The 25,347-nt window shown below is 41.8% G+C and overlaps 1 protein-coding gene across 3 annotated transcripts in view; it reads left to right on the top strand.

Annotated features, from left to right (window-relative positions):
* AMMECR1 (AMMECR nuclear protein 1) overlaps positions 1-25,347 on the top strand; it is a 119,198-nt gene that overhangs the window by 24,402 nt on the left and 69,449 nt on the right. For all 3 annotated transcript variants that reach the window (XM_051630658.1, XM_051630657.1, XM_051630659.1), the window contains exon 2: positions 1,177-1,708. In XM_051630658.1, the coding sequence (XP_051486618.1) occupies positions 1,177-1,708 (532 nt within the window). The remainder of the gene's footprint in view (positions 1-1,176; positions 1,709-25,347) is intronic.

The following is a 25,347-nucleotide window of genomic DNA, read 5'->3' as shown; positions in this document are numbered from 1 at the left end:
ACGAGGATGATGGAGAAACCATTTCCAGCAAGAAATGTAAAACTGAGTCTCTAAGCAGTTTGTGATTGTGAAATCTCTATCTACAGACTGCATTTTAGGCTGGATAATGACTGTCTGCCTAAACTTGCAGTATTATTTTAACTCTCTGGCAGTCCTCGCTCCCTTGTCTTCCTTGATATTGTAGTGTTGCTGTTCTATGTTAAGCAGCTGTTACATCCCATGCCAGAGATGGCTGCACAATACTGATGGGTGAGGTATTATTTTCTAAATATACCTACACACAGCTTTTGAAGTACTTCATGGCTGTTCGGAAGTCTCTCCATAAATTCATAGGTACTAGGCTAGTATAAAACAAATCTCCCCACCCAGTGTCTTGGTAAGTTGCATTTTAGGTGTCAGGAGCACTGCAGGAAACTCACATTCTTTTCCCTCTGAACTTCCCCTCCCTAGAGGTCTCGCCATGAGGAAGCCTGGCCGTGGTCTCACGGGGTCAGGGCCACTTGCCCTGTGGCTGAGGGCCTGCACTCTGAGCCGCTACTTACTGACAAGCCGAAGCTGCAATTAAAAAAATAATAAATAAAATTGTATATATGAAGCCCGTGGCTTTTAGCCATCACGACTGCACGTCTAATGGGTGCAACAGAGCAGTTTCTGCAGGCTCCCAGCCTGACTACAACACAGCCCCTCGCTTCTTTTTTTTTTACCCCCTCCCTCCCTTCTTTTTCCAAGATAAAGGCATCTCAGGTCACTTGAATTATTTAGCAGGGCGTTTTTAACCATCTCAAGGGCTTTGCTTCTGCCGTGCGGCTTCCGCGGAGCTCGGGTTTGCGGGTTTACTTTTATTTAATTTTATTATTTTTTTTTTTAGCACGCGAGGTGGAGTTGCTCCACTTCCCTGGCAGAAGGAGGAGAAAACGCACGGTGGGAGGGCGGGTGTGGGAAGGCGAGAGGGGTGGCTCGGTGCTGGAGGGGAGGGGAAAGGCCGCCAGGCCCCGCCGCGGCCGCCACACCTGCGGGCCGCGCTGCCCCTCAGCCCCGGCAGCCGAGGCCACTCACCGGGTCGCTCTAACGCAGCTCTCTCTGTCTCTCCCCCCCCTCCATCTTCCTTTCCCTTCTGCTCCTCATTCATTCTTCCCCCTTTCCCGCCGCCTCCCTCCCGCCCCCTCCCCGTTGCAGGCGGAGCGGGCCCGGCAGGAGGCGGAGCGGGCTGCCGCACGTCCCCCGGCCGGTCGGCCGGCCCCCCCGCCATGGGTCGGAAGCGCTGCGTGGGGGGAGACGGCTCCAAGATGGCGGCGGGTTGCTGCGGGGTGAAGAAGCAGAAACTCTCCAGTTCCCCTCCCTCGGGCTCGGCCGGCCCGGGAGGCGGCGGCAGCGGCTCCCACTGCGGCGGGGCGGCGGCGGCGGGGGGCGAGCCGGGGGCGCTGCCCCCGCCAGGGGGCCCCCGCCTCAACGGCCTCGGGGGGCTGGCGGGGGGCGCCGCCGGCTGCGCCCTCTCCCCGCCGCTGCCGCCCAGCTGCGGCGGGGGCCCCGCCGGCCTCTCCCCGCCGGCCGCCTCCCTGCTCTCCTCTCCCGGCGCCGGCTCCGGCGGGCCCGGCTGCAGGAAGATGGTGGTATCGGCCGAGATGTGCTGCTTCTGCTTCGATGTGCTCTACTGTCACCTGTACGGCTACCAGCCCCCGCGGAGCCCCCGCTTCACCAACGATCCCTAGTGAGTATCGCCGCCGCGCCCCGGCCCGAGCCCGCCCTCGTGGGCGCCTCGTGCGCGCCCGTCCCGCCTGGCTGCCCCGGCCGGGCTCCCGCCGGCACCCGCCTCCTCGCCCGGCACCTTCCCCGCCGCCGCCGCTGCCCGGCCCCTGTCCTCGCCTGGCCCCGTGCGGCCCGCCCGTCTCGGGGCCCGGCCCGCGGGCGCCCCCGCCCCGTGGCCGTGCGGGCGCCGGCCGGGGCTCCCCGGCGTTGCCTGGGGGCCGCGCTGCCCTCCCGCGCCGGGCTCGCCTCAGGGAGCTCCCCGCTCCGCTCTGCCCGGCGGTCGCCGGCTCCTGGCTCCCCGGCGGCCTGCCCCCAGTGGCCGGTCGCACTCTTAACCCCTGCCGGGCCCGTTCTGGCCCGGTCGTGGCCAGGACTCACAGCGGCATCTCCCCGCAGTTCCCAGACGCCCCGACAGCACCCAGCTCCGCGCCCCCCGCCTTTGTGCGAGCGCGTCGTGCCGGGCTCCGCGCCCCCATCGCCGGCTCCACGGGGTCCGGTTTCGCGGTGCGGTCCCGCTGGTCCGTGCCCTCTCCCCGCTCCTAGTTTGTGTTGAGCAGCGCCTTAGTAGACTGCTCTGCGCTCATTTCACCAGTGGTCCTTACTGGGACCCCTTCACTGGGCAGCCTCTCTCCGTCCATGTATTCTGCATGAGTACGGGCGTCTGCTTCACCAGTGTTGGATGGTGAGTACCCCACGTGAGAGACCTGTTGTGTGAATCCTGGATTTGTGAGCACTGGTGTATCAGTACGTTCCCTGTCCCAGGCACTCGTAAAGCTGCTTTGGTCTCAAACTGTGCAGAGTCATTGCTTTGTAACGACCCCTGGGGATCACCAATCTTAGATGTCCTGAGTCCCTGAGTAATCCACCACATCAAATTTGCAGAGTTTTGGACAGATCACATAAACACCTGTTACTCCTGTCTGCCTCCCAGGCCTCCTCACAAGCGTCCACCAAGGGCCTGCTTCGTTCCCATTCCTGGCTGCTCTTGTTCAGTATTTGTCCTGAACCCCAATGCCCTCCTGCCTTTGGAGGTGACCCACCAGGATGGGGTTGCCTGGCATGTCAGCACCTGCAGCCTGTGCTCGGGAACCAGTCGTGCTGTTGCTGTTGGGAGTTCAGACGCTTCAGGGAGTAACTTCTCTCTGACGGGAAGTTGCTTCCTCTCAGCTGGGATGAGTTACTGAGTCACTGCATGCTCCAAGTCTGAATGCAAAGTTAACATAAGGGGTTGCTGAAGTTAAATTTCCGCTGTTTTACTTTGCTTTTAAATGGGATGGAGCTCATGTGGTGAGTTTCCAAGCTTCAGCTGAGACTTGAGTGCCTTGGTCCACCAGAGTGCATGTCGCTTGTTTCCTCTTAGGTATTAGCATGACTGTTGAATCTGTGAGAACCCATACTGTATCAGTACTTAATGAACACAAATTTATTTTATGTTGTCCTAGATCCTTGTGCACCCTCACCAATGCAAATTATGATCATGCAGTCTGTGTTTCATTAATGAGATATAGTGTATGCTTCTCTGTTTAAAATAATGTAATGTATTAATGATCTTATTTGGAGTCCTTGCTGTTCTAACACCCAGGATCTATACATCTCTTGCATACTTTCAGCTGCTGTCATGACAACCCAGCTCTGTGGATTCCTACTTAACCTGCCACCCCAGCAAGTCTTCCCTATATGCTCTTCATAACTCCTATGTGATTACATCAGAGTACCAATAATGAAAGGAGGGCAGGGAGACTCCACTGTGAGTTTCTTTACCCAGGTCTTTTGTAACTCCATGTCTGTCTTTTTGTAGATACCAACTGTTTAGGAGCTGCTGCTCTGAGTAGCCATTTTGCTTTGCATTGTCCTGTATCTGTTCTCCATCCCAGACCTCTACAGGTTACAGCATCAGCTTTGTGCTGTTTCACTCTTCCATTGCTTTAAGAGAGTTGAATGCTGTTTGTGTCTCTCTGTAACAATATTACCTTGTTGTTGTTATGTTTTTAATTGCATTGCAGAATGTTTTGTTGATCAGATTAGTGCTACTGTCTCTGTTTTGTTAGTGGAGGAAACTGAGGCAGGGGTGAAGATCTTGCCGCTGAAAGGTTTTACAGTAAGCACTTTGATTCCTCTTAGTTTCTTACTTTAACAAGAACACAACAGCAAATTAAATAAAATTATTTGTATTGTTCTAAAATTCATGTGTGCTTAAGCATTCTGCAGATTTAGTTGCTAGACTGGTGAAAAGTTGCTGTGTCAATGGACTTCTGAAAGTGGCACTGCCATTACAATTAGTGACACCATTTCTGCTTATTTCCACGCTTGTGCCAGCATGCATGATTGTACAGATTGAGAAATGATCTAATAATAATTTTTGTTGTTGTTCTAGTTAGTTTTCAGAGATTGGTTCTCTCTGGATCATTGCATGGCTTCACAAACACTCGTGCTTGCACAAGTGTGAGGTGGGAATAAGCAGACAGATGGCAGAACTGCTGCTTTCAGCAGCCTTGTGAGCTGATTATGTTTGTTGGGGAAGTAACTTTGAAAAAGTTGTTTGGTATTAAATGTAACATTCTAGGTCAGTGGATAATTGCTCCTGCTAAGTGTTTAGAGGCAGCATGACTTCCAGCGTGTGAAAGATTTGCAGGCAGTCTCATCGATAACTGAGTAGCTCACAAAGATATGTTGTCTTTGAAGTTGAGCTTCCTCCTGCACAGCAAAAAAAACTGAATGAGAATTGGCATTTTTCAGTGAATGTATATTGCAGTTTCTGCCTGGGATCTTTTTGGAGGTTTTGTCTGTAGACTAAAACATCTGCTCTAAGAGTAGGAGTCTAAAATAAGAGTTTGTATGTGAATTCTAGAATATATATATATATTTAATTACATTAATTACAAAGTCGATGAAAGACCTGCAAGCAGGTATCCTCAAACAAGCATGACTCATACTCCTTGCAGGTCTTTGAACAAAGAGCAGGTGGCTGAATCACTTGGACAAGGGATTCAGCTGCATTGTCTTTTGAGCAAAACCTGCTTGTGACATCTTGTGATTTTTTGTAACTTTGATGCCAAGATGAGGACCAGGCAGGGCTCAAAGGGAAGGGAATTTGGAGCAGTTAGTAGGAGTGAGACAAAATGCCTGTTGTGAAAAGGTGCAGGTTTTGGACTCTAGCACAGCTTGTACATGGATGAATTGGTTGGCATGTTCATATCTCTGATTGTAGTTTCTGAAGCATAGGATATGGGGTGTCAGTCGAGGCTATTGCTAGCAAGCTGTTGGGTTCAAGAGAGTGACTCATGGAGTCAAAAGAAGATAGCTGGAAGATACTGAATCTCTCCAACTGTGTCTTGGTGAGAATAGGCTCAGCAAGTCCTTCCAGCCACAGGCTTACTCTTCTCTTTTAGGCTTCCATTGATCTGCCAGCATTTTATTCTATGACTGTCTCAACTGGAGAGCTTCTATCTTTACTTTGAGTTGCTCTCCAAGCCACTTTTTATGCAGTGTGTTCTGCAGAGCATGCCCTTTCCCCTTGCTTCTGCCATTGTGATGGCTGTCAAACGATAGGTGCTGAAGTAATTTAAAAATTTTCCTGGAGGTGTGGGAGCTAGTACAAAGTTTGAAAGTTGCTGTGACAGACAAAAATTGTCACTTACACAAAGGGTCATTCAGACACTTCTTCAAACTCAGCTTGATTAATAAATTTACAGCAATTGATTAAAAGCAGATTTTTTTAGAAGTGACAATTAGAAATACATTGTAAAGGGATGCAGGAAGAGTTGTAAAAACATTTTACCCCACATTTTAGGGAGAAGGAAAACTGAGTAGCCTTTTTTCTGTTTCTTACATTTCTGACTGAAAACTTGAATACTTTTATTTCCTTTCTCATTTGGTGTGCAACACACTCTGTGCCTCCATGATTCATAGAAACAATACCGTGTCCTGCCTTAGAATCATAGAATCATTAATGTTGAAAAAGACCTCAAAGATCATCAAGTCCAACTGTCAGCCCAACACCGCTATGCCCGCTAAACTATGTCCCAAAGTGCCACATCTGTATGTTTTTTGAAGACCTTCAGCGATGGTGACTCCATCACTTCCTTGGCAGCTCTTTCCAATGCTTGAATACTTCTCAGTAAAGAAATTTTTCCTAATACCTGCTCTAAACCTCCCCTGGTGCAACTTAAGGCCATTTCCTCTCATCCTATCACTGGTTACTTGGGAGAAGGGACCAACACTCCTCTCACTACAAACTCCTTTTAGGTAGTTGTAGAGAACTTTGAAAGCAGAAAAGGGCCACCCACTTTTGTGAAAGGGCTTAAGGTTCACACTATTCTTATATTTCTTCTAGTAGGGAGGTGTGTGAGCTGAAGTGCAAGCATGTCCAAGAAGGTTGTGACAGGATGGGAAGGGGAGTTCAGTTGAAGTTCTGCTGTGAGGAATGAGAAGGACTTTTTCTTAGAGATTCTTACATCTCAGCTCACTGTAAAGATTTCCTTTGGCACACAAAAAATCACCTTTCTGAGTTTTGATCCTGCAAGTTGTCTGCCTCAGGGTCTTCAACTTGCCTGCTTAATTTTAATGTTGAAGTCCGTGTGCGAAAGACATTGCATGGCAGTCCAGCAGGTTAACTCATTTGTCAGTTGTTTGCTTCTTATAGTCCCTTCCTGAGAGTCACTTGCTAGCAAACAGGATTATTTTAGTGGTGACCACCCATAGTCGACACAATTTGTAAGGGGAATTGTTTGCTCTGCCTCTGTCATCTGGTGCATAGTAACAAAGAATAAAATTTTGCAGCTGGAGTGGCTAATGCTGCCCATGCCCTTCTTCCTGTCTGACTGAGTAGCTCTTGGGAAAAGTTGTTTACCATGAGTGCCTTGGATCAAATGCTTATATGATGGCTTGCTCACATCCTTCTCCTCTGGCAGTGGGGGGATGTGTCTGAGGCATTAATCGGTGTGTGTAGCTCATCTCCATACCTGTGGTAGATCTGGTGCCTTAGGGCAACATCAGACCTGCCATGCCTGCTCCAGCCCTGTGCACACCTGGAGGCTCCAGCTCTCAGAAGGATTGCTGGCAACTGTGTTCTTTGCTACAGGAGTTTATCTGCATAGTTTGACCATCTCCTGTGATTGAAGACCTCTGGATTAAAATATTTTCTAGGCAATATCCAGTCTTGACCTAAAGACTTAGCTTGGAAATCCATCAGTTCCTTTCTTTGATGACTTGTAGTATTTTGCAGCAACTGTTCCATTTGGCTACAGGACAGAGATACAGATAAGCTGTGGTGTTGATGTGCCTGACCTTTGTATTATATTGTGTTTTCAGGTAGAAGATCTGCTGGAAGAGCAGGGGTAGCAATACTACAGTACCTTGATTCTTCTTTAGTGAGGTTTGGATACATTTGAATTCAACACTGTTGAAAAATGTGCAGCTAGCTAATCTTGTGCCCATTAGTTTTCACACTCTCAAAGAAAGTTGTGATTCTGCTCTGTGAGTGTAAATTACTCTGTAGTAAAGAAGTGATTCTAGGGTTTGTTACTGGCCGTCCAGTTTTTGGCCTGATACTGTGCTGGCACTAGTGGAAGTGATTGCTATTAATTTAGATTGAAATAATTTAAAATCTTTCTCTATAGTTCCAAACCAGATCTTTTTTCTGAAATGTTAAATTCCTAGATGATACTTTCTTTTAAGCCATTGAAGAAAGATTAGGCATGCCTGTAGATGTGTACATATGCTTACATATACATGTAAATAAAAATGTTATGGCTTGCAAGTTCATAGGATTACATGTTCTTTTCAAATTCTTCTATCTTGGCTGCAGCCCGCATTCCTGTTTTAGTCTCTCCAACTTAGTGTAATGTTTGAAGTCGGAGCCTTATGCTTGGCTCCTGGGTTGTCTTGGTATATATTTCTTTACAAGCATTTTTGTGAAACTTTGCCTAGAAACTTGCCAAAGTATGGATTTCATGTTGTCTTAAAAAAATGAAGTACTTCCTCCTCAACCCCTACTCAGAGTTGAGCTGTACCTATTGACATTGCTATTCTTGATGTCCAATTTGAAATTCTGTAGTTTTTTTGCAGGACTTAAGTTGTATTTGTATTGCAGGGCAGACTTGTGTGGCAGACTGTGGAATGATTAGTATTTATTGTCACACTCGGTAACATTACACAACAGCTATAATGATTGCTTGGTCATGGCTAAAGATCCACACCAGTCACAAAACAAAAAACACAGCAATGAACAATGCAGACAGGGAAGTGTTCTCTTGTGTCTGTATCTCAGACTTCATTCTGGTTTTCATGTGTAGGTTGTGGTTTTGTATAAGCTTCAGTATTTTCTTACTTAACGGTCTTTACAGTTGAATATTAAATGTTGGAATATGAAGTGGTAGTTCTTTCAGAGTGGCCTTCTGCAGTGTAGATGTTTTTAAAATACAGTGCAGTAGAAAATGTGTACTTTGGCTGGCATTGGCATTGCTCAGCAGGGAATTCCCAGCATATTTGAAAGCAGGATTGGTGAATGCCTCTTGGTAGAGCAGAGGATGGAAAGGGATAAAGCTGCATAGCTTCAGAAAGAAGTTACTTTTTCCATTAGGTTCATCTTCTGATACAACTGGTGAAGGGAGAAGATACTGCTATAATAAAATCTAAATTAGGTTAACTATCATTTGAGGGTTTTTTCCTTCATAAGCTCATTTTAGTGAGCTGTTAAGTCCAGATTAGGTAGTGTCTATTAGTATAGGAGATCACATCATAGACAGTCTTAGGGATGGACCCTGGTTTTGTTTCTTCAGCTAAAAGCAATCACCACGAAGTTAAAATAAACACTGATTCACTGCAATGCTAGTTTTACAGAAGTTAATTGTTACTTATACCCCTGGTAGGGTAAGGAGGAGTCAGCAATCACCTCTTCTGTGCTGTCAGTCCGGTCATTCTTTTTCATTTCCTCCTTTGTTTTAGTTACATTCATATCTTCTGCTGTGGTTTTGTTTACTCTTATCTTGTTCTGAATATAATGTCCTGATAAAGATTTCTGCAGATTTTGCAAATTCAAATTTTGACCTTGTTCTTGACATAATATATTCCTATTTAACGTGTCTGTGGGAAAAATTTATTTTGGGTCTATATTTTATTTACTTCATGGTACATCTGACTCTAATATTCTTTGCCATAAATTGTTGAGAACTTAATGATTTAAGACTGTAATTATTTTATTTGGAGTTACTAAAAGAGTGCAAATCTTGCCTCTTCAGTTTTGAGTTAAACATGTTGTTTCTAATGGCACCTTTATAACTGTAATGTTATCTAGCATTGAATGCTAAAACGAGAAATCTAACATTGGTGGATTTTTGTCGTATCTGTTAAGAAACAAGTAGATATCATCTAAGTGTATGGACAGTTGTCAAGCCCTAAACAACCTTTTAGCTGCTTATCTCCAGATAGAGTAGTTGCTGTTGTTGACAACTCAGGAAGACCAAGGTAGCTCAGTTCCCTTAGTTTACAGATCAAGGGTGTGACCAGTCAATTAATGAATATTTATTTAGTCCATAGTTTTTGCTTCTCTCAAGACTCATGCCATAATGGACAAACCCAGTATTGCAGGCTGTCTCTTTTTACATTAAGTATTTGTTTACAGTTAATCACAGGCTTTCCATAGCATCAAATTATTGTCTTCAGAAGTAGAAGTGCTAGTATGCAAACACAGAAGTTGTTTGAGCCATATATTGGTGGTTTCTGTGGTAAGAGTCTCTGTGGAAGGCAGGAAAGATGCAAATTATTTAAAAATAATAGTAGACTTGTCAGAGTTTGGCCAATACAGAAACTGTTGCTAGGCTGGAGGCCAAAACAAGTCCAGTCAGGCCCTGACCCTCATTAGTAAAGCATTATGAAAATGCTTGACCTTTTTTATGGTGTTTATGCTCCTGCAGAGTGGGGTATTATATTGGTATTTAGTTTAGCACTGCTAAGTTTGCATTTAAATAACAAGATGGGGCAGCTCTACTGCAGTTAATTCAGAAATTCTCAGAAACGTGTCCTTAGTAACAAGGAATGTTAGGGAGTACAGTAGCTGTAAAATGAAATGTACCTGGTAGTATCGTCCTAGTGCTGCATTCAGATAGCACACACTTAATAATTTGAACTTGGATTGATACATTATCAAGATTTCCATACTGTTTGTTAGCAATGACTGACCCAAACCTGTGTTGTCTGTCAACAGCCCTAAGTATCTTTCCTGGGCTACTTGTATGACCTTTTAAAAAATGCTTCATCTTCCTTACTGGGATCTTGACAAAAGGGCTTCATTTATTAAGTGGGATACTGCTCCATTGGCCATAAACATTTATTCTGTGAGGTATTTGTTGAATTTGTCACAACTCTTCACTCTTGCTGTCCCCCTTCCAGACTGCACATACATTTCTGTACCTTATGAGGTATGCCTTAAATTTTTGTGATCAACTGGGCTTTAACAGGTTCTTGGAAGGCAGTGCTTGTTCCAAGTACATGGATATTGCTTTGCCACACTGAGTAGTTGCAGCCAAGGTTATTAAAGTGCTAATTTCAAGAGAATGACATCTTATGGAATGCAGAACAGCTCTGCTGAGTTGTAGCAAGGTCACTGGGACAGCAGCCATATAGAAATGTGTATGTCTTCCCAGAGCACTCACACCTTTCTGTGTTACAGGGAGTGAGTTCTCACAATCCTTAATGCTGTCGAAAATCTCATTTTATGCTCTTCTTCCCATTAGCTTGAACTCTTGGCATTTTTGTCAAGATGTTGCATAAGGCTGTGGTGTTTGTAATATATGACCCACACACGTACTCCTGTAATTTATCCTTTGCTCCTCTGCCAGGAAAGATGTCTCCTCTCCAGGCCTCGCTGGCACATGATGGGTTCCAGCATGTGTGACACTGCCTGCTTTGCTGGATGGTACTTGGAGTCCATGTTTGAAACAGAAGAGAAAGGAGGGAAGGATCCTTGTCGTAATCCTCTTCTAATGAGCCTCAGAATTACTTCTGCTTCATACTTTTCAGAGAGTTAAATAATTTCCCTTGTTTTCCATGTGGCATTTTGCACAGATATAAGAATTGTGTGGGTGAAACTCTATAATAGAGTTCATTAGTTTTAGGTGTATTAGGAAAGGCAGAAAAAAGTCTGTGATCCTTCACTGACGGGCAGCAGTTCGGGCCAACTAAGTAAATCTGGACTCTTCCAATCCCTTTTCCAGGTGACTGTAAGAATATAAGGATTGGGTGCCACACCATTTTCTTTACGCAGTAAGTGACCACAAGGATAAGTTCAGCTGCTAGTGACAGACAAATTGCAAGGCAGATCTTTCCTGAATAATATCTAAATGCTAAAATAAGTGATTTTTTGGGACAATCGTGTGCTAGGTAGAGGTCTCTTGTAAGCTTTATAAGGATAAAAATATTCTCATCCTCAGTATTTTGACTGCCACAATAAGCAGGCAATGAATGCCAGTCAGAAAAGTGTTGCGTGAGCCTTCTTTAAGTAGTTGTTCTTCAGAGAGAATATTGGATGCTGAGGAAGTGGTTGAAGAACCCACAGAAAAGGTCTAGCTGTTGTGAGGAGAGAAGCCTTCTTCAAAGACTGCTATAGTGCCTGGAGGGGGGTGAGTAATTGCAAATTATGTTTCCCTTATGCATGAGGGCAACAAAGCTACAGCAAGGCACTGGCCCAGTGAAATACTGGAAGCCAAGTGATAGAAGGCAAGTTCTTTCAGTTCAGTGCTGTGCAAAGTTATCCAAACTCTGAAGAACCAAATGGAAATGTAATATTAACACTAATCCCTGTTAATGTGCTGATAGAGTGTGAAAGTCTAGTGATTAGACTTTTCCTTAAGAGATAGCAGCGTAATTCTGGCTCTGGTAGAGAAGAGGCAGGTGGTGAAAATCTCATGTAGGATACTCGCCACCATAATATCTGAATTCCTGTAAAATGACAGGCTGAGAGAGTTGGGGCTGTTCAGCCTAGAGACGAGAAGGCTCCAGGAAGACCTTATAGTGGCCTTCCAGTACTTGAAAGGGGCCTACAGGAAAGCTGGGGAGGGGCTTTTCATCAGAGAAGATAGTGATAGGGCAAGGGGTAATGGTTTTAAACTGAAAGAGGGGAGATTTAGGTTAGATATTAGGAAGAAATTCTTCACTAAAAGGGTGGTGAGGAACTGGAATGGGTTGTCCAGGGAGTTTGTTGATGCCCCATCCCTGGAGGTTTTTAAGGCCAGGTTGGATGAGGTTTTGTGCAACCTGATCTAGTGATAGGGTTCCCTGCTCATGGCAGGGAGGTTGAACTGGATGATCTTTGAGGTCCCAACCTTAATGATTCTATGATTCTATGAAAATCCTGGGAATGAAGTTGAAAGAAGATAAAGATTGGTGCTGTTCATATGGAAGAAATGCTGGATAAAACCATTAAAAATAGAGGGTTACAAAGTAGGAGAAATATAATACGAATTACCTTTCTCTTATTACACAGAAAAAGCTTCAAATAAGACAAGTACATGTACATTTACTATTAAGGTCTATTTACACCTCAAGAATGGATTATTGCTGTTTGCTGTGCTTGACTATATTTTAACATAGAAATAAAAGCCACTGCAAAAAGTAGCTCCCAGTTGTGCTTTTTGGGAGAATATGAAATCTGTGCTTCAGGTTATTTGCTGCCAGATGATTTTTCCCTTTTTTTTTTTCTTTTTTTTTTTTCATTTTAGAGGACTTACAGGTGTTAAGTTCTTTTTACATATGTAGTGTGAATGGATTGGAATAGCCTGCTTAAAGACTCTGCCTTGCTACTATGTTAAAAGTTAATATTCTAGATATCGAACAGTAGTCATCTCAAATGTATGGATCACAGACATGCATCCACAATTTAGGAAACATAAGCATAATTTGTTATCATTTAATGTAAAATACTTAATGGAAATAGCTGTGGAGGAGGAAACTAGAGAAGTCCAGAGTTTTGGAGACACCAGAAATTTCTTGGAAGAGGCCATTGCAGAGAGATCAGTAACCATCAGATGGTTCCACAGATAAGGTCTTGATTTTTTTGTTCTTAAGTGATTAGATTAATCTAAAAATAAAGATATAATCTTACATTAAAACATTCACTGGCCATGGGACCTCTGAGTATTTCTAGGGTTTTGCAGGCTCTGTCCAACTTCTTTGTGTGCAAGTTATTAAAGGAGGCAAGTATGACTTGAAGGATAAATCACTGCATTGAGGTTTGGGAAACTTGTGTTTTGCTCTTGACAGTGTCATTTTGGTAAACAAACCTGGATGAGACTCAATCTCTCTATCTTGTGTTCTTACCGAAAAAAATAAGGCACCTCCTCAACGTGCTTTTCTTTGTTAAGTTAGTAGAGAGAGGGACTTCAGAAATCAGCTATTGTTGCGATTGTTCTTTCCCGTGACTGGATTACCCTGAAAGGCATGCCAGGAAGCTCTCCAGACTCTGCTCAGGGTATTTTTGCCTAAATTGGCAATTTGGAGGCATACAGGCATATACTTTTGTTTTTTAATCCTGTTATCTAGTATATCTGAAGTAAATCATGGTTGTATTCATGTTAGCTTGAATCCTTCAAAGGCTGTTGCCATTTCTCAAGTCTTAGAACTTTCAATGAAATTTTTTTTAGGATAGTTTTCTCCATGTGGATGCTCTTAGTCACAGCATCCTCTTGTCTTTTTAGGCTGCTGTTCTACTGTTCAGTGAATCCATTCTCTGAGAATAGCTTAGACAGTTTTAAGTCTGCTAGTTGAAGACAAGACCTTCCGAAAATCATAATACCTAATTGTTTCTGCTGTAGATACCCTAATTGTCCTAGTGACATGAACATAATTTTTATGGACGTTTTAGGACTGAGAGGAGGGTATAGCTACCCATTTATTGTCCTGTAGAGCCAATAAACTCTGGTTCTGTAGTGATACAAGACTCTTTGATTTACTCAATGTTGAAAAATGGAGATGAGCAGAATGAGAAGGTAGGGTGGCAAGCAGTGACTCTGTAATGATATTTCCCTAGATATTTTTCTAGGTTTCAGCCAGAAGTGATGTCTTTTATCATTAATCCTCCCTGGCACCCCACCCACCTCACTCTCACAGCAATGGGTAGATTATAATGAAATTTTAATGAAACAAAGTTGATGAAGATCAGAACACTATACAGCAATGATTGAAATACTTTAGGAAAGGGATGAAATGCCAGTATTTTATAGGTCAGCCTCATGTACTTCAGGAGTTATTAAAAAATGCTTCTGTAAGTTAGGAGTTTGTTTCTCTCCTTAGTGGTTTCCAGTTTGTAGCAGCTGACTGTCAGTCTTTTAGCCTTCATTATGCTATAGATATGCAAAAAATGCAAGAGGCTATTTTAAAGATAAATTACCAGTAAAAACAGGAAGGTATTAAACATATTTGTACAAGAGAGTGGCTGAGAACTTATTTGTAAAACTTCATGGTTCTGCTCCTCTTAGGAGAAAGATGTTTTATGTCTGCAGAGAGGGGCAGCTACAGTGCCTGGAAGAAGCGTGAGATCAGCTTGCAGAGGAAGGTGAGAAGAGCTAGGATGCTTCAGAGGATCAGAACAAAAGCTGAGAGGTATAAATTTTTATATGGGGGCAGTATGCATATATGTGTATATGTACTGGTGTATGTAAATGTGTGTGTGTGTGTATGTGTATATAGGAAGAGAAAGACAAAAGGACACAAATTAACTGTTTAAATGCCAGTACTGCCATAAGAACAGAAGGATATAAAATGACTGAATAAGTTTTAGAGTGTAAGGTTTCTACTTAATGGAGCAGTTTGGTTTTATAGTAACCTTTAAAAGGATTAGTGGGGGCAAGCAATTCAAATAGTTTAGTTAGATCTTAATCACTTTATGATGAGAAATACATGATGCATTGCCTTTGGTAGTGATTGATCTGCTAGTTTAAAAGGTCCATCATTCTCCCTGAGTTTATCCAAGTGGATTTGGGCTTTTGGCATCAGTGTGGGTTTGTTTTTTTTCTTCTCCTGGTCCCTGCTATGGAAGGCAAACGTTGGTCAATAGCGGCTCTGTGGAGGTAATGAATTTAGAGAATGTTATGTGTATGAATAATTTTTCACTGAATTGGAACTGGAGCATTAACTCAGTCGTTGTTTCTGTTGAACAGGGAATAGGGATATTGCTTTTCTGAACACAGTATTTTAGCTGTTAATAGGAAAGGTTGCCAAAGCAAAACCCAAGGAAATGACAATTCAAATGGCAAATGAAGTATTTGTTAAGCGGTAGCTTTTTTGAATTAGTGGTACGGGAGACTTTACGACTTGGCTTCAGCCAACAAACAAAATGGATTTTGATTTGCACAGCAAGGAAATGGAGTGGTTTAGGAGGATACATTCTGTGAAAGGGAGGAGAAGGGAGCTGAAATGGCAATCTCACCTTGAGGTTTCTGGGGAAGTTGCAGCTCCCATATTTGCTTTGAGATGTGAGAATACTTCAAATTGCTAAGTTTTGAAATTGTGGTATGCAACTTTTTAAGCAAGGCTGGATTTTCATGGGTCTTTTGTTTGTTTAAAACAACCCCCAAAAACCAAAAACTAAACCAAACCAGCAAAGTGAGAGAATCAAAGATGATTATTACTCCCACAGCTGACAGCATGTTCATTGTTTATTGAGTGAGGTTTCCCCCCTCAGCTAAAGGATGGCCACTGCTACCTGTGTTTTGGGCTTGGATACAGTTGAGGAATTTGCAACCTCTAAGGAGATAAAGCTGGAAACAATGGTCAGAGGAAGAGTTTGGACTCACACCATGAGGTAAACTGCTGAGTTGGAACATGCCACCTCCTGTTCTTGTGCGTGGTCTGGGACAGCTGGGTGCTGTTGACTGAGTGGATGCTGTATCGGTGGCTGTACCTGAGCAAAGTCAAGTATATAAATCCATGCTTTAGTTTTCAGTAGAACTTGCCAATCACAGTGTAGACCCACCTGTCACAGGTTACCAAAAGTAAGATAGACACCATTGTCCAGCTGTTAGGTCTTGTGAATAAGAATTGCAGCCTGGAGTCTGGTCAACGAGTGAGATGATAGTTGAATTCTGCCTTGGAAATGGTGAAAATAGGAGGCTTGGCACCTTGAAGCATTGCATTGAGAAATACAAAAAGGAACAACTTAGAGGTCACTGTTGTTTTTCAAGGAATTGATCACTTTTTTCATAGTCCTTTAAAAACCATCTACCATTTTAAGTGTTTTGATTTTAAAAATAAATAAGCAGTAAGATAGTAGAATCTTTAGTTTTCTGGAAGAAACATACATCTTCAGTGGTTTGGCCTTTAGAAACTTAATTGACTAACCAATGTACAGTTTTTAATAACAACAAAATAATATTGCCCTGTAGGTCAGTGATTTAGTCCATGGCTGTTTTATTTTTTCAGTTAATTCCCAGAATAATTATTGAATAACAGTTGTGTGCCATCTGCTCATCAATAGTGAATTGCTAGGAGCTTTTTGGTAGTATACCAAATAACTATCTTTAGCAAAACTAGCAATTTTATACTAAATATTTTTGTGACAATTTTAGCATACAGTATTTTCAGAGAACTCTGGTACTTCTTTTGAAAGGCTTTATATATTTTGCTGGTGCACAATATAGTTGTAATTTCATGTTAGAGAGTTTCAGAAATGTTGCATAATTTTCAGTTAATTTGAAAATGTAGTTAGCTTTTTGCTTTCATAAGGTGGTATCTGGTGAGGAAAACAAAACCAAAACATGAATACACAGGTCTTAACGTGTCAGAATGAAAATGCACTGTGGTTATTTTCCAGTGTTTCTAGGCTGATGAGATGGATTTTGAAATTCAGTTTTGACATTTGAAGGGATCTTGCTGAAGGGGTTCTGAACTGTTCTGTACATAGTTATGAGAGACTGTTCGTATCTCCTGTGGTGTTTGAGGGAACACTTATTTTAGAAAGAAATGTTTAAGCTTTGTTGTGGAAACATTGTAGTCTTTTTGCTAGAGGTTAATTCTAGGTCTTCCAGAATTTTGCTTTCCTTTAGTATTGCAAAAGTTGAAGAACTGTCATATGCGGTGTATTTGTATCCTGCAAGCCAGTCCAATGACATTACAGCACTGGACTGTAGCTTCACAATCTGACTTCACGCACATACCAGATCTATTGTAGGCATAATTAATGGTGTGAACTGTAGTCTGGTGGTTTGGAGAACTAATGGGAGTTAAATACTACTTTTGGGTGTGACTGCATGTCCATGGTAAACAAAACATCCTCATGTAGGTGCCTCACACACTCCCTTGTACAACTTGCATAGATCAGTCTATGCTTGCTGTGCTGTTTCTTCTTGATAAGTCAGCAGCAGATACTCTGCTGTTTTTTGTTAGGCTTTTTTTTTTTTTTTTTTTTTTTTCTGAGTTGTAAGACTTTTTTTGCTGAGTCTTGAGCATGCTGAATGCCAGAGCTGGCTTAAGGGATTGGGTCTTCCCATGCAGTCTGGGAAGAGATGGCACCCTTGCAAACAGTCCTTATTAATTTTAGGCTGCTAAGAACTGCAGCATAAGTTGTTTTAACCTGGATTTCTTTTCTGCTCTGAGAATGGAACTGGTCTCATTGTTGAGACCAGTAGCCTGCTGTTGTCTCCAGCAGTGCTAAAGGTATAAGTGGAGAGAAATACTTGAGTTTCAGCCTGATTTTTTTTTTTTTTTTTTTGGTGCCTGTGAGTCCATCCAGAAGGTGTGGAAGAAAAAGCAATCACATACAACAAACTACATTTTGTGTATCTGCTGTTGGCAGTGTTGCCAGTTGTTTGCCCTACATCCAATTCCTCAGTCACAAAAACAAAGCTTCCAGGCTGGAATATAAGGCTAAACAAGGTTATGGAATTTTTTTTCTCCTGCTGAGTTCATCTGTGTGCATCGTGGTGCTTATAAGCACAGAGTTGCAAACATTGCAGTGTACAGCAAACCTTTGCATCATAGTTTTAAGATGGTGAAGTTTTCTGGGAGCCTTCAGTATGTAGCAGGGGAACATCTTGACCCCCTTTTGAGTGGCTGTAGATTACACTTAAAAGTTTTTGTGAAATAAACCTGATTGATCCATTCCATAAGACTTATCCAATGTTCAGCCCGTACATTCAGTGGATCCAACAGCTCTGTCTCCAAATGCAGAGGGCTATGTAAGCTGGCACCAGCCAGGGGGAAGAGTTGTGGTCTTGGTAGGTATTACTTTTACAGAAGCTGTGCACACTCTTTCCAGTGGACTGTGGTTGTCTCTGCACAGTGATCTGATCTGCTATTACTCTGCAGGGATGGAAGTGACATTTGCTTTTCTGTAGTGCCAGTCCCTCTAGGGTCTTTGTGTGCACTGGAATTGTACTGACAACCTGTTGCCTGGCGTTAGTTTCAGGTCTGGAACTGTCCTGGAGATGCCTGGTTTGGCTGAACTGTGTCTAACTTGTCTGCTCAGCCCAATGGCTCCTCTGTACTTAATTCAAATTGACCTGGTCCCTCTCAACTATATACTATACAGTTAGGTGTGAAAGTCTCCCCAGTTGCTTCACCAGTAAAGACAGGGAGCAGTTGGTGCTGCATTTGTGCCATCATCCTTGTATCCCTTTTTCAACTTCGTCTGCAAGAGATCCCACTGTTTTTTCTAATTGGTTTCCTGCTTTTGCCACAGTTGAGTAACTTTGCAAGGTGTTGCCCAAATATTTTCAGTTCTTTACCATTTACTTTTGACCTACCATGTGTTTTATTATCTCTTCTGTTCTCAATAGGCAATCTTTCTGTTTTTAAAAGCTCTGACACCCTCCTCAACTTCCTTGTTCAGTTATGCAGGGTGTAGGTTTGTGTTGCTGGGGCTGAGGTGTTCTTTTGATGGCTTTTGATTTCTCACCCTGGTAAATGTTTTACTTGGTCTCTTTAATACAGAATTTTGCCTGCTTTTGCCTTGTGGTTTGTTGATCAGGGTTTTTTTGTGAGGGTGGTGGTTTTGTTTCAATAGTCCCCAAGCTGTTGTAGCGTTACTGCTGTTTGGATTGCTCCTTTCAGGACTGTGTGTTTGGATTGGTTTGTTTGCTTGCTTGGGGTTTTTTTGAGGGGGAATGGGTTGGGTGGATTACTAATTACGATTTTTTTTTCACTGTTCCCTCTCTTGAAATTCATTGTCCACATGTCAAATATTTTTATTGTGTGCTGAATTCAACTACAATGTTGAAATATTAATTGCATTGCAGGCACAGTTACAGAGTAGGTTTCCTAATCATATCCTTTTTCTAGGTCCTGTGTACCACTGAAAACCAAACATAAATTTTCATGGATGTCCTAGCACTAATTTCAAAGGAAGCAGTCATTGCTTGGGGAAAAAAAAATAAAAAATCTCAATATTAAATTCTGATGAGGCACAGGGTCTTCTTTATATCAGGAGATTTCTGTTAATACCTTTTCTAAATTTGCAACTTTATCATCTTCCTGAACTGGTAGTACAGTTGATGATACAACTTTATTACTTGATTATGGGACTTCTAGCATCAGAAGTTTGGTTTCTCTTCTTCTATAATCCTTTATGCCATTAAATGTTTATATGCCTTTCACATACAGTACCATTCTCTGCCTGCCTGTTGTTTGTCATTCCTGTTGGAGTTGCTGAGTAACCTGGTAACCTCTCAGGGTTATATGGCATTGATTTGTCCTCCTTCCACCAAGTCTTGGAGATGCCTATTACTTCAGGAGTGTCAGGAGAGGCCAAGCTTTTGGGCTTTCCATGTGTTACTTCTGACGCTTCTAGCAGTCCTGTAGTTCCAAGACTCTTAGAAGCATACCAGTCCAATTGACTCTGGCATGACTGATGTGCATGCCTAACAAGTTCTTCCTGTTCCCATCATGCCTAGATCCTTTCCCTCTGATTCACTGACTTCCTAGCTCTTCCTCCCTCTCAGACCCTGCATGTGGAACTGGCAACATTTTAGAAAATAAAGCCATGAAAATACTGAATGTAAGTCTTCTGCTCAATGACCTGAGCTTACTCTCCTGAGCGTCTATCCTGTGTTTCCATGCTACTAGCATGGCTCCTGTGGAGTACTGTTTTCTTTGCTGAATCACCAAGTAGTCAATGTAGATGCCCTGTGAGGTTGCCACCTTTGCATCTGATGGGCCATGTGCCAGCCAATTGTCAGATGTCACAAATACAGCTAGCTGTGTGTCTAGTAAAGGCATCTGATCCCCCTGCTTGCTTCCTCCTAGCCTGTAAGTCTGTCTGCTACAAGGAGGATCCCTAGTTCAACAGGACACAGTAAAATCAACTGGAGGGTAGATTGTTTCTTAGGGATTAGCTCTGACCTAACACATGAATGCTTGGGATGACAAAAGACATGAAGAACAGAAAACAAGGTGACATGAGAGCACCTTTTTCAGTGGCATTGCTGTTTATAAATTATGAAACTGTAGTGAGGCTCATATGAGGGAGTGTTTTGTGGTTTGTGTTTTTTTAACCTTTTAGATTTGTTCCTTTGTAATGAAAGCATAACCCAAAACTTGCCAGTCTTCAAATATAAAAAGTGCATTTTTTAAAATTGAAATTACTGTGTCATAGACAGCATCTCTGTGTCTATCTGAACTTGTGTTTGATAAGAGATAGTGAGAGAACTGATGTCCCAGTTGAGGATCCGCTTAGCCTAGGAATGGCCAGTGCTAGATACTGCTGGAAGAATATAAGAACAGGAGAATCCTGTAAAGATACTGTACCTCCAGCAATTTCCTGTTCTAGAGCTGGTGTCTTTGTGTTTATTTGCTGTCTAATTGTATGGCTAGTGACAGCATGCAGTAACCAGTGAACTTGCTCATAAATGATGCTTTGTCTGTTACCTTGATGTCTGACAGTAACTAAGGCATGTCTGCTGCATACTAAAAACTGGGCCCTCAATTAGATATCCTGGCTCTGTGTTACTGCATCACTCTGTCACTAACTGCAGTTTATTCCTCTTCCAAAGGGACAAGTGACTGGTCATCTGGCCTGTTGCTAACCCACTTCTCCATTGCCTAAATGCCAAGTGCTTTTGTTGTTCAAGATCAGCATGGTTATGGTTAGATTATGAGCAGTTTTGTTCTTTCTTGTGCTTTGCCTAATCTGCTAAAGCAGCAACGTGTCTGAAAGCTCCTCTGCTTTTTCTAGCAATAAAACTCACTATCTTTCTTTTAATATCTTACTGCTATTCCTTATTGTTTAGGCTATACTGCTTGCTTTTCTGGTGGGGTGCATGTGTAAGCAGTCATCATCCTTGCCCTTTTTCACCCCCACTTTTGCTTCCTCCTCTCTTTTTTCAGCTGACATCCCTGCATGTGCTCCTGCACAGTGTATGAGAGCAGAGAAACAAGCTTAGTCTAAGTTAAACTGGCAAAAAGAAGAGAGATCTATTTTTAAACATATCAGTTCGCCAATCCCACACGTTTGTTCCAGACAAGAAAGGAGGCTATATATCTGGGGGTGGTAAGGTGGGGTGAGGCTGTTTTCATTTAAGCTCTAAACTTCACTGTTACTCAACCATCTATGCAGTCATTTGTGATTTGAAAGGTAGAAGGACACTGAAAGATCATCTAGTTAATCTCAAAGTGTGATATCTGTATTTTATACCTATGCTGACTGACAGATGGCTGTCTTAAAAACATCCAGTCTCCATAGCAGACAGTACTTTCAAACCAGTGAGAACTCCTGGATTTTGAATCATCTTTGTCAGTCTTAAAAGCATTGTCTTACAGTGTCTTTTTTATGACAAAATTATTACTGCTATGAAAAGTTCTGTATAGTTCCAGTTTTTTTCTTAGGTTTAGGTTTCTTTAACTATTTCTTGTTCCTTTGAACTAACTTCCACTTAAGCAGAAAAGTCTTGTGTGTTAATTTCTTAGAGGCTTGGCAAATTATCAGTTACTGGCATAAATTTTTTGTTCAGCTGTTTGTGTTGTGCCCCTAGGTGTTTATGTCTCAGTGTGCATTGTTGCATTTGGCAACTAACAGAGCATTTAAAGGTCCAAATGGATGCCTTATGTATGTCTAGTCTCGTATGTATGAAGAGTGTGAATTTAATTAACAAAGTTCTTTTCCAGAACAAACTGCATACGTTCTGGTTACTTCTACTAATTTTTTGAATATTGTGAAATAATATGTCTCACAGTTAGCTGAAATACATTAAAATATATGTTATGATTTGTCTGTAGCAGGAGAACAATACCAGTTCTAGCTTTAATAAATTTTTGTGTGACCTTTCAATACCTACAACTCCTCGATTTTACTGATGCTTTGACTAACTGCTTCAAGTAATATTTCAGCAGAACAAATTTATGAAAACCCAGCATCTCTGCTGCTGATGGTCACTGGCAGTTTGGGTAAAACTGTCAAGTAATCAGGAGGAAAAATTCGGTATCTTTGTTGGCAATGAGAACAAACTTTTTTTTAAGATAGTATGTGTAGACTCTAAATTGGGAGTTTTGTGTTAAGCTGCTGTCTGAAATCTATGCAAAACTGTATTTGCTGGCTCTAGCTTTATGGTTAATATGCAGCAACTACTTGTGAGCATGGAGTTGCTTTCTCTCTTATAAAAAGAATGGAAATATTGCTGTGGCACTTAAGCTCCAGAATTTTAGTGCCTAGGAAAAGCATTTTCTCTAACAACTTTGAAAAATTATTATATGCCTGAACCACATGCTAGTGACAGAGGGAGAGAGATTATATTAGCATTTCAAAACTAATGTTTTCTGCATTCTTGCTAGTGACTTCGAAGGAAAGAAAGAATCTAGGAGCTGGAGCTATTCTTATCCTACCTCTTTAGCAGTGGTCTACAGAGTAGAAGTTCATTGGACCTTACACAACTTTTTAAAAGATTTTGAATGTGATGTTCGTAAAACATTTGGTTTTGGATATATTTTACTTCATGAAATTTTAGGAAAGGGTTCTGCTGAATCTTTGCAAAGCATTAATTGCAAAAAAATTACTATTACAAGAAAAATGCTTTTGCTGGAAATATCTGTCTCAATTCCAATTTATAAGTAGAATGATCATAAACTATACATGAGCTCTTTGGTGGTACTCAAATTGTTTCGACTTTGACTTGAAAAGCTTCCATTTATATTTTTTTAGGGTGACTGTTGCATCTTTTAAAATATTTTTATATGACATTAGTATCTCTAATTCAGGACTACTTGCTTGTGCTGAAGAGCAGACTGCAGTGTTGCTGGGGAGGATAAGTGTTGCCAGTCCATCTAAGTGCTTTTTAATTTGAACACTTTGTAATTTGTTAAAATGTCTGTTAAAGTTGACTATACTTGAACATGGGGTGCAGGGGTTTTGAGCTCATTTTTAGATGTAGGAGCAGCATATAGTTTTAAGTTGCTCACTCACTTCGAAAATTGGGTGGGGAGATGAATTTGGCAGGGACCTATGTAGTTCAAAACACTTATCATGTTGCCAAAGTTACTTGATGCAAACTGCTTATTGGATCAAGTGTAGTATTGTCCTGGTTTGTCTTTCTGTTGCTACAAAAGGCAACATGGAGTGTCTTCTGCAATATGAGAAAGGTGGGAATAGCCAGGGAGAAAAGACCAGCTTTGCTTTTATAGTTTTTGTGAATAGTTCTTGTTAACAAACCAATAGTTTCAGTGTATAATCTGAAGTTAGTCTGAGTTGATTAAAATAAGTATAATGTATGATTAATAGTAAAGGTACCGGGAAACAAAATTACACTTCTGAAAAATATTTAAATATGCCCCATGGAAAGTCATAATCAGGTGAGTGCAGACTCTGAAGTAATAATGTTAATAAGTTGTAATGACACTGAATTGATTTATTAACTTCATAAAGTCTGGTTTTTCTGCTCTGGTTCATAATTGTGCAATTGAGGAAAAAACACTTGCTTAAGTAGGTCAGAGCATAAATGTGAACAGTTTTAAAATGTAAATATAATATTGTCATATAATTGCATTAAATACTACAAACAAGTAACCTAGAATACATAGCCACTTGTTCTTGGCTGCTTTTGACATTAGAGCAAAAGTTTATCTGAAGGTACAGTCCTTACTCTGGATGTGTTTTAATAAGCATGTGCACTGTCTTGAAAGATTAAGCACCAGTTTGATAAGAGGAGTTAAGTCATTGTGCATTCCAATATTCAAAATCCACTTTCTCTGCTTTTTACTGAGTTTTTGGGAACATGCTGAGTGCTCCAGATGTTTTAATCAAAATGAGGGGTTGCATTCCAATATTCAAAATCCACTTTCTCTACTTTTTACTGAGTTTTTGGGAACATGCTGAGTGCTCCAGATGTTTTAATCAAAATGAGGGGTCCAGAATTTATGAAAGCAAATAGTGAACCATTTAGGGAGAAAGGCCTCAAACCTCATTGTGATTTGCAGTAACTTGAGTATTCCTTTATTTTCTCTCTTTCCCTTTCAAGAGCTGGTCAAAAAGGGAGATAGGTTAAGTATGAAAAAGATGGGAGGGAGGGCAGAAATTGAGTAGAAGATGGGAGGGTGAAGGGAAATGAAGGATAAAAATATATGAAATACAGAGATGCGCACAGTGGGCAGAAGAATGAATTCTGAACGGTAATGAGTTCAGAGTCTGATGAAGGCAGGAATACACTTGAGCTGTTGGCTCCAAAATAAACACTTGTTTTTTAAAATTTGTGTATAGCAATGGTGCTTTGCATTGAGGATTCCTGAGTGCCCTACTTCCAGTAAGGGGCTGCGTAGAGATGGGTTTTTGTGGCTTCTATATCCTTGCTGTTCTGAGGCTGGGCTGCTGAAAAGGCTGGAAGGAATCCCATGGGTTGGAGAAGTCCCTGGCTTGGTGAGAGATGGGAGCTGGCAAGTCCAAACTCACTCCTGCCTTTCACACCTTTATCTTTTTTGTTGAATAAAGTGTGATTATTGGTTACTTATTCCCATTCTGTAATACCTTGTAACATCTCACATTGTGTGAAGCTGGCAGTGCTGATCAGAGGGGTGTTACGTGGTTATGGGTTTGTTATGAAAGTGTGCAGTTGGGCAGTTCCTGATGTAGTGCTTAATAAGAGCCAGAATCACCTATGTGAAGTTCAGAGCCATCCTATCTGCTTTCACATGTATGGCCTTGTTCTGCTCAGATAAGAATGTTCGCCTGCAGTAGCTGAGGAATGTCTGTCTTCAAGCTGCATTGCTCTCTCTAGACCTGTGTTGAGAGACTTGTAGGCTCCTCTAATGGAAAGAATATGTACGGAACAATAAGCTTTTTTTAAAAAGCAAAGCTGTTTATTCATTGTCCTTTGATTTTATTTTTTTTTTCAGTGTTTAAATAGAGATACTTGGTTGGTTGGTTTTGAGGAGCATGTTTCTATGTATACCTTGCTGGTCAGGACTTGGATAGGATTAGCAGAAGTTTACAAGATAAAGCCTAAACCGACTAGTCAGAGGTAAATATGGAAGAGCAGAGGATCATGGTGTGCATGATCACAGAAAGTACTGTGATAATACCCTGGTGAGGAGCCTTGGTGTCACAATTGCTGTGTTTTAAAGAGGACATAACCCCTTGTCCCATCTGGTAGTTCCTTTTTATGTCATTAGCTTTTGTTATTTAACCCTAGCAGA

Source organism: Apus apus, chromosome 12 (genome assembly GCF_020740795.1).
Source record: "Apus apus isolate bApuApu2 chromosome 12, bApuApu2.pri.cur, whole genome shotgun sequence".
Classification (NCBI taxonomy): Eukaryota; Metazoa; Chordata; class Aves; order Apodiformes; family Apodidae; genus Apus; species Apus apus.
Note: the sequence above shows the minus strand (reverse complement) of the source record. Positions and strands in the feature narration are given on the sequence as shown.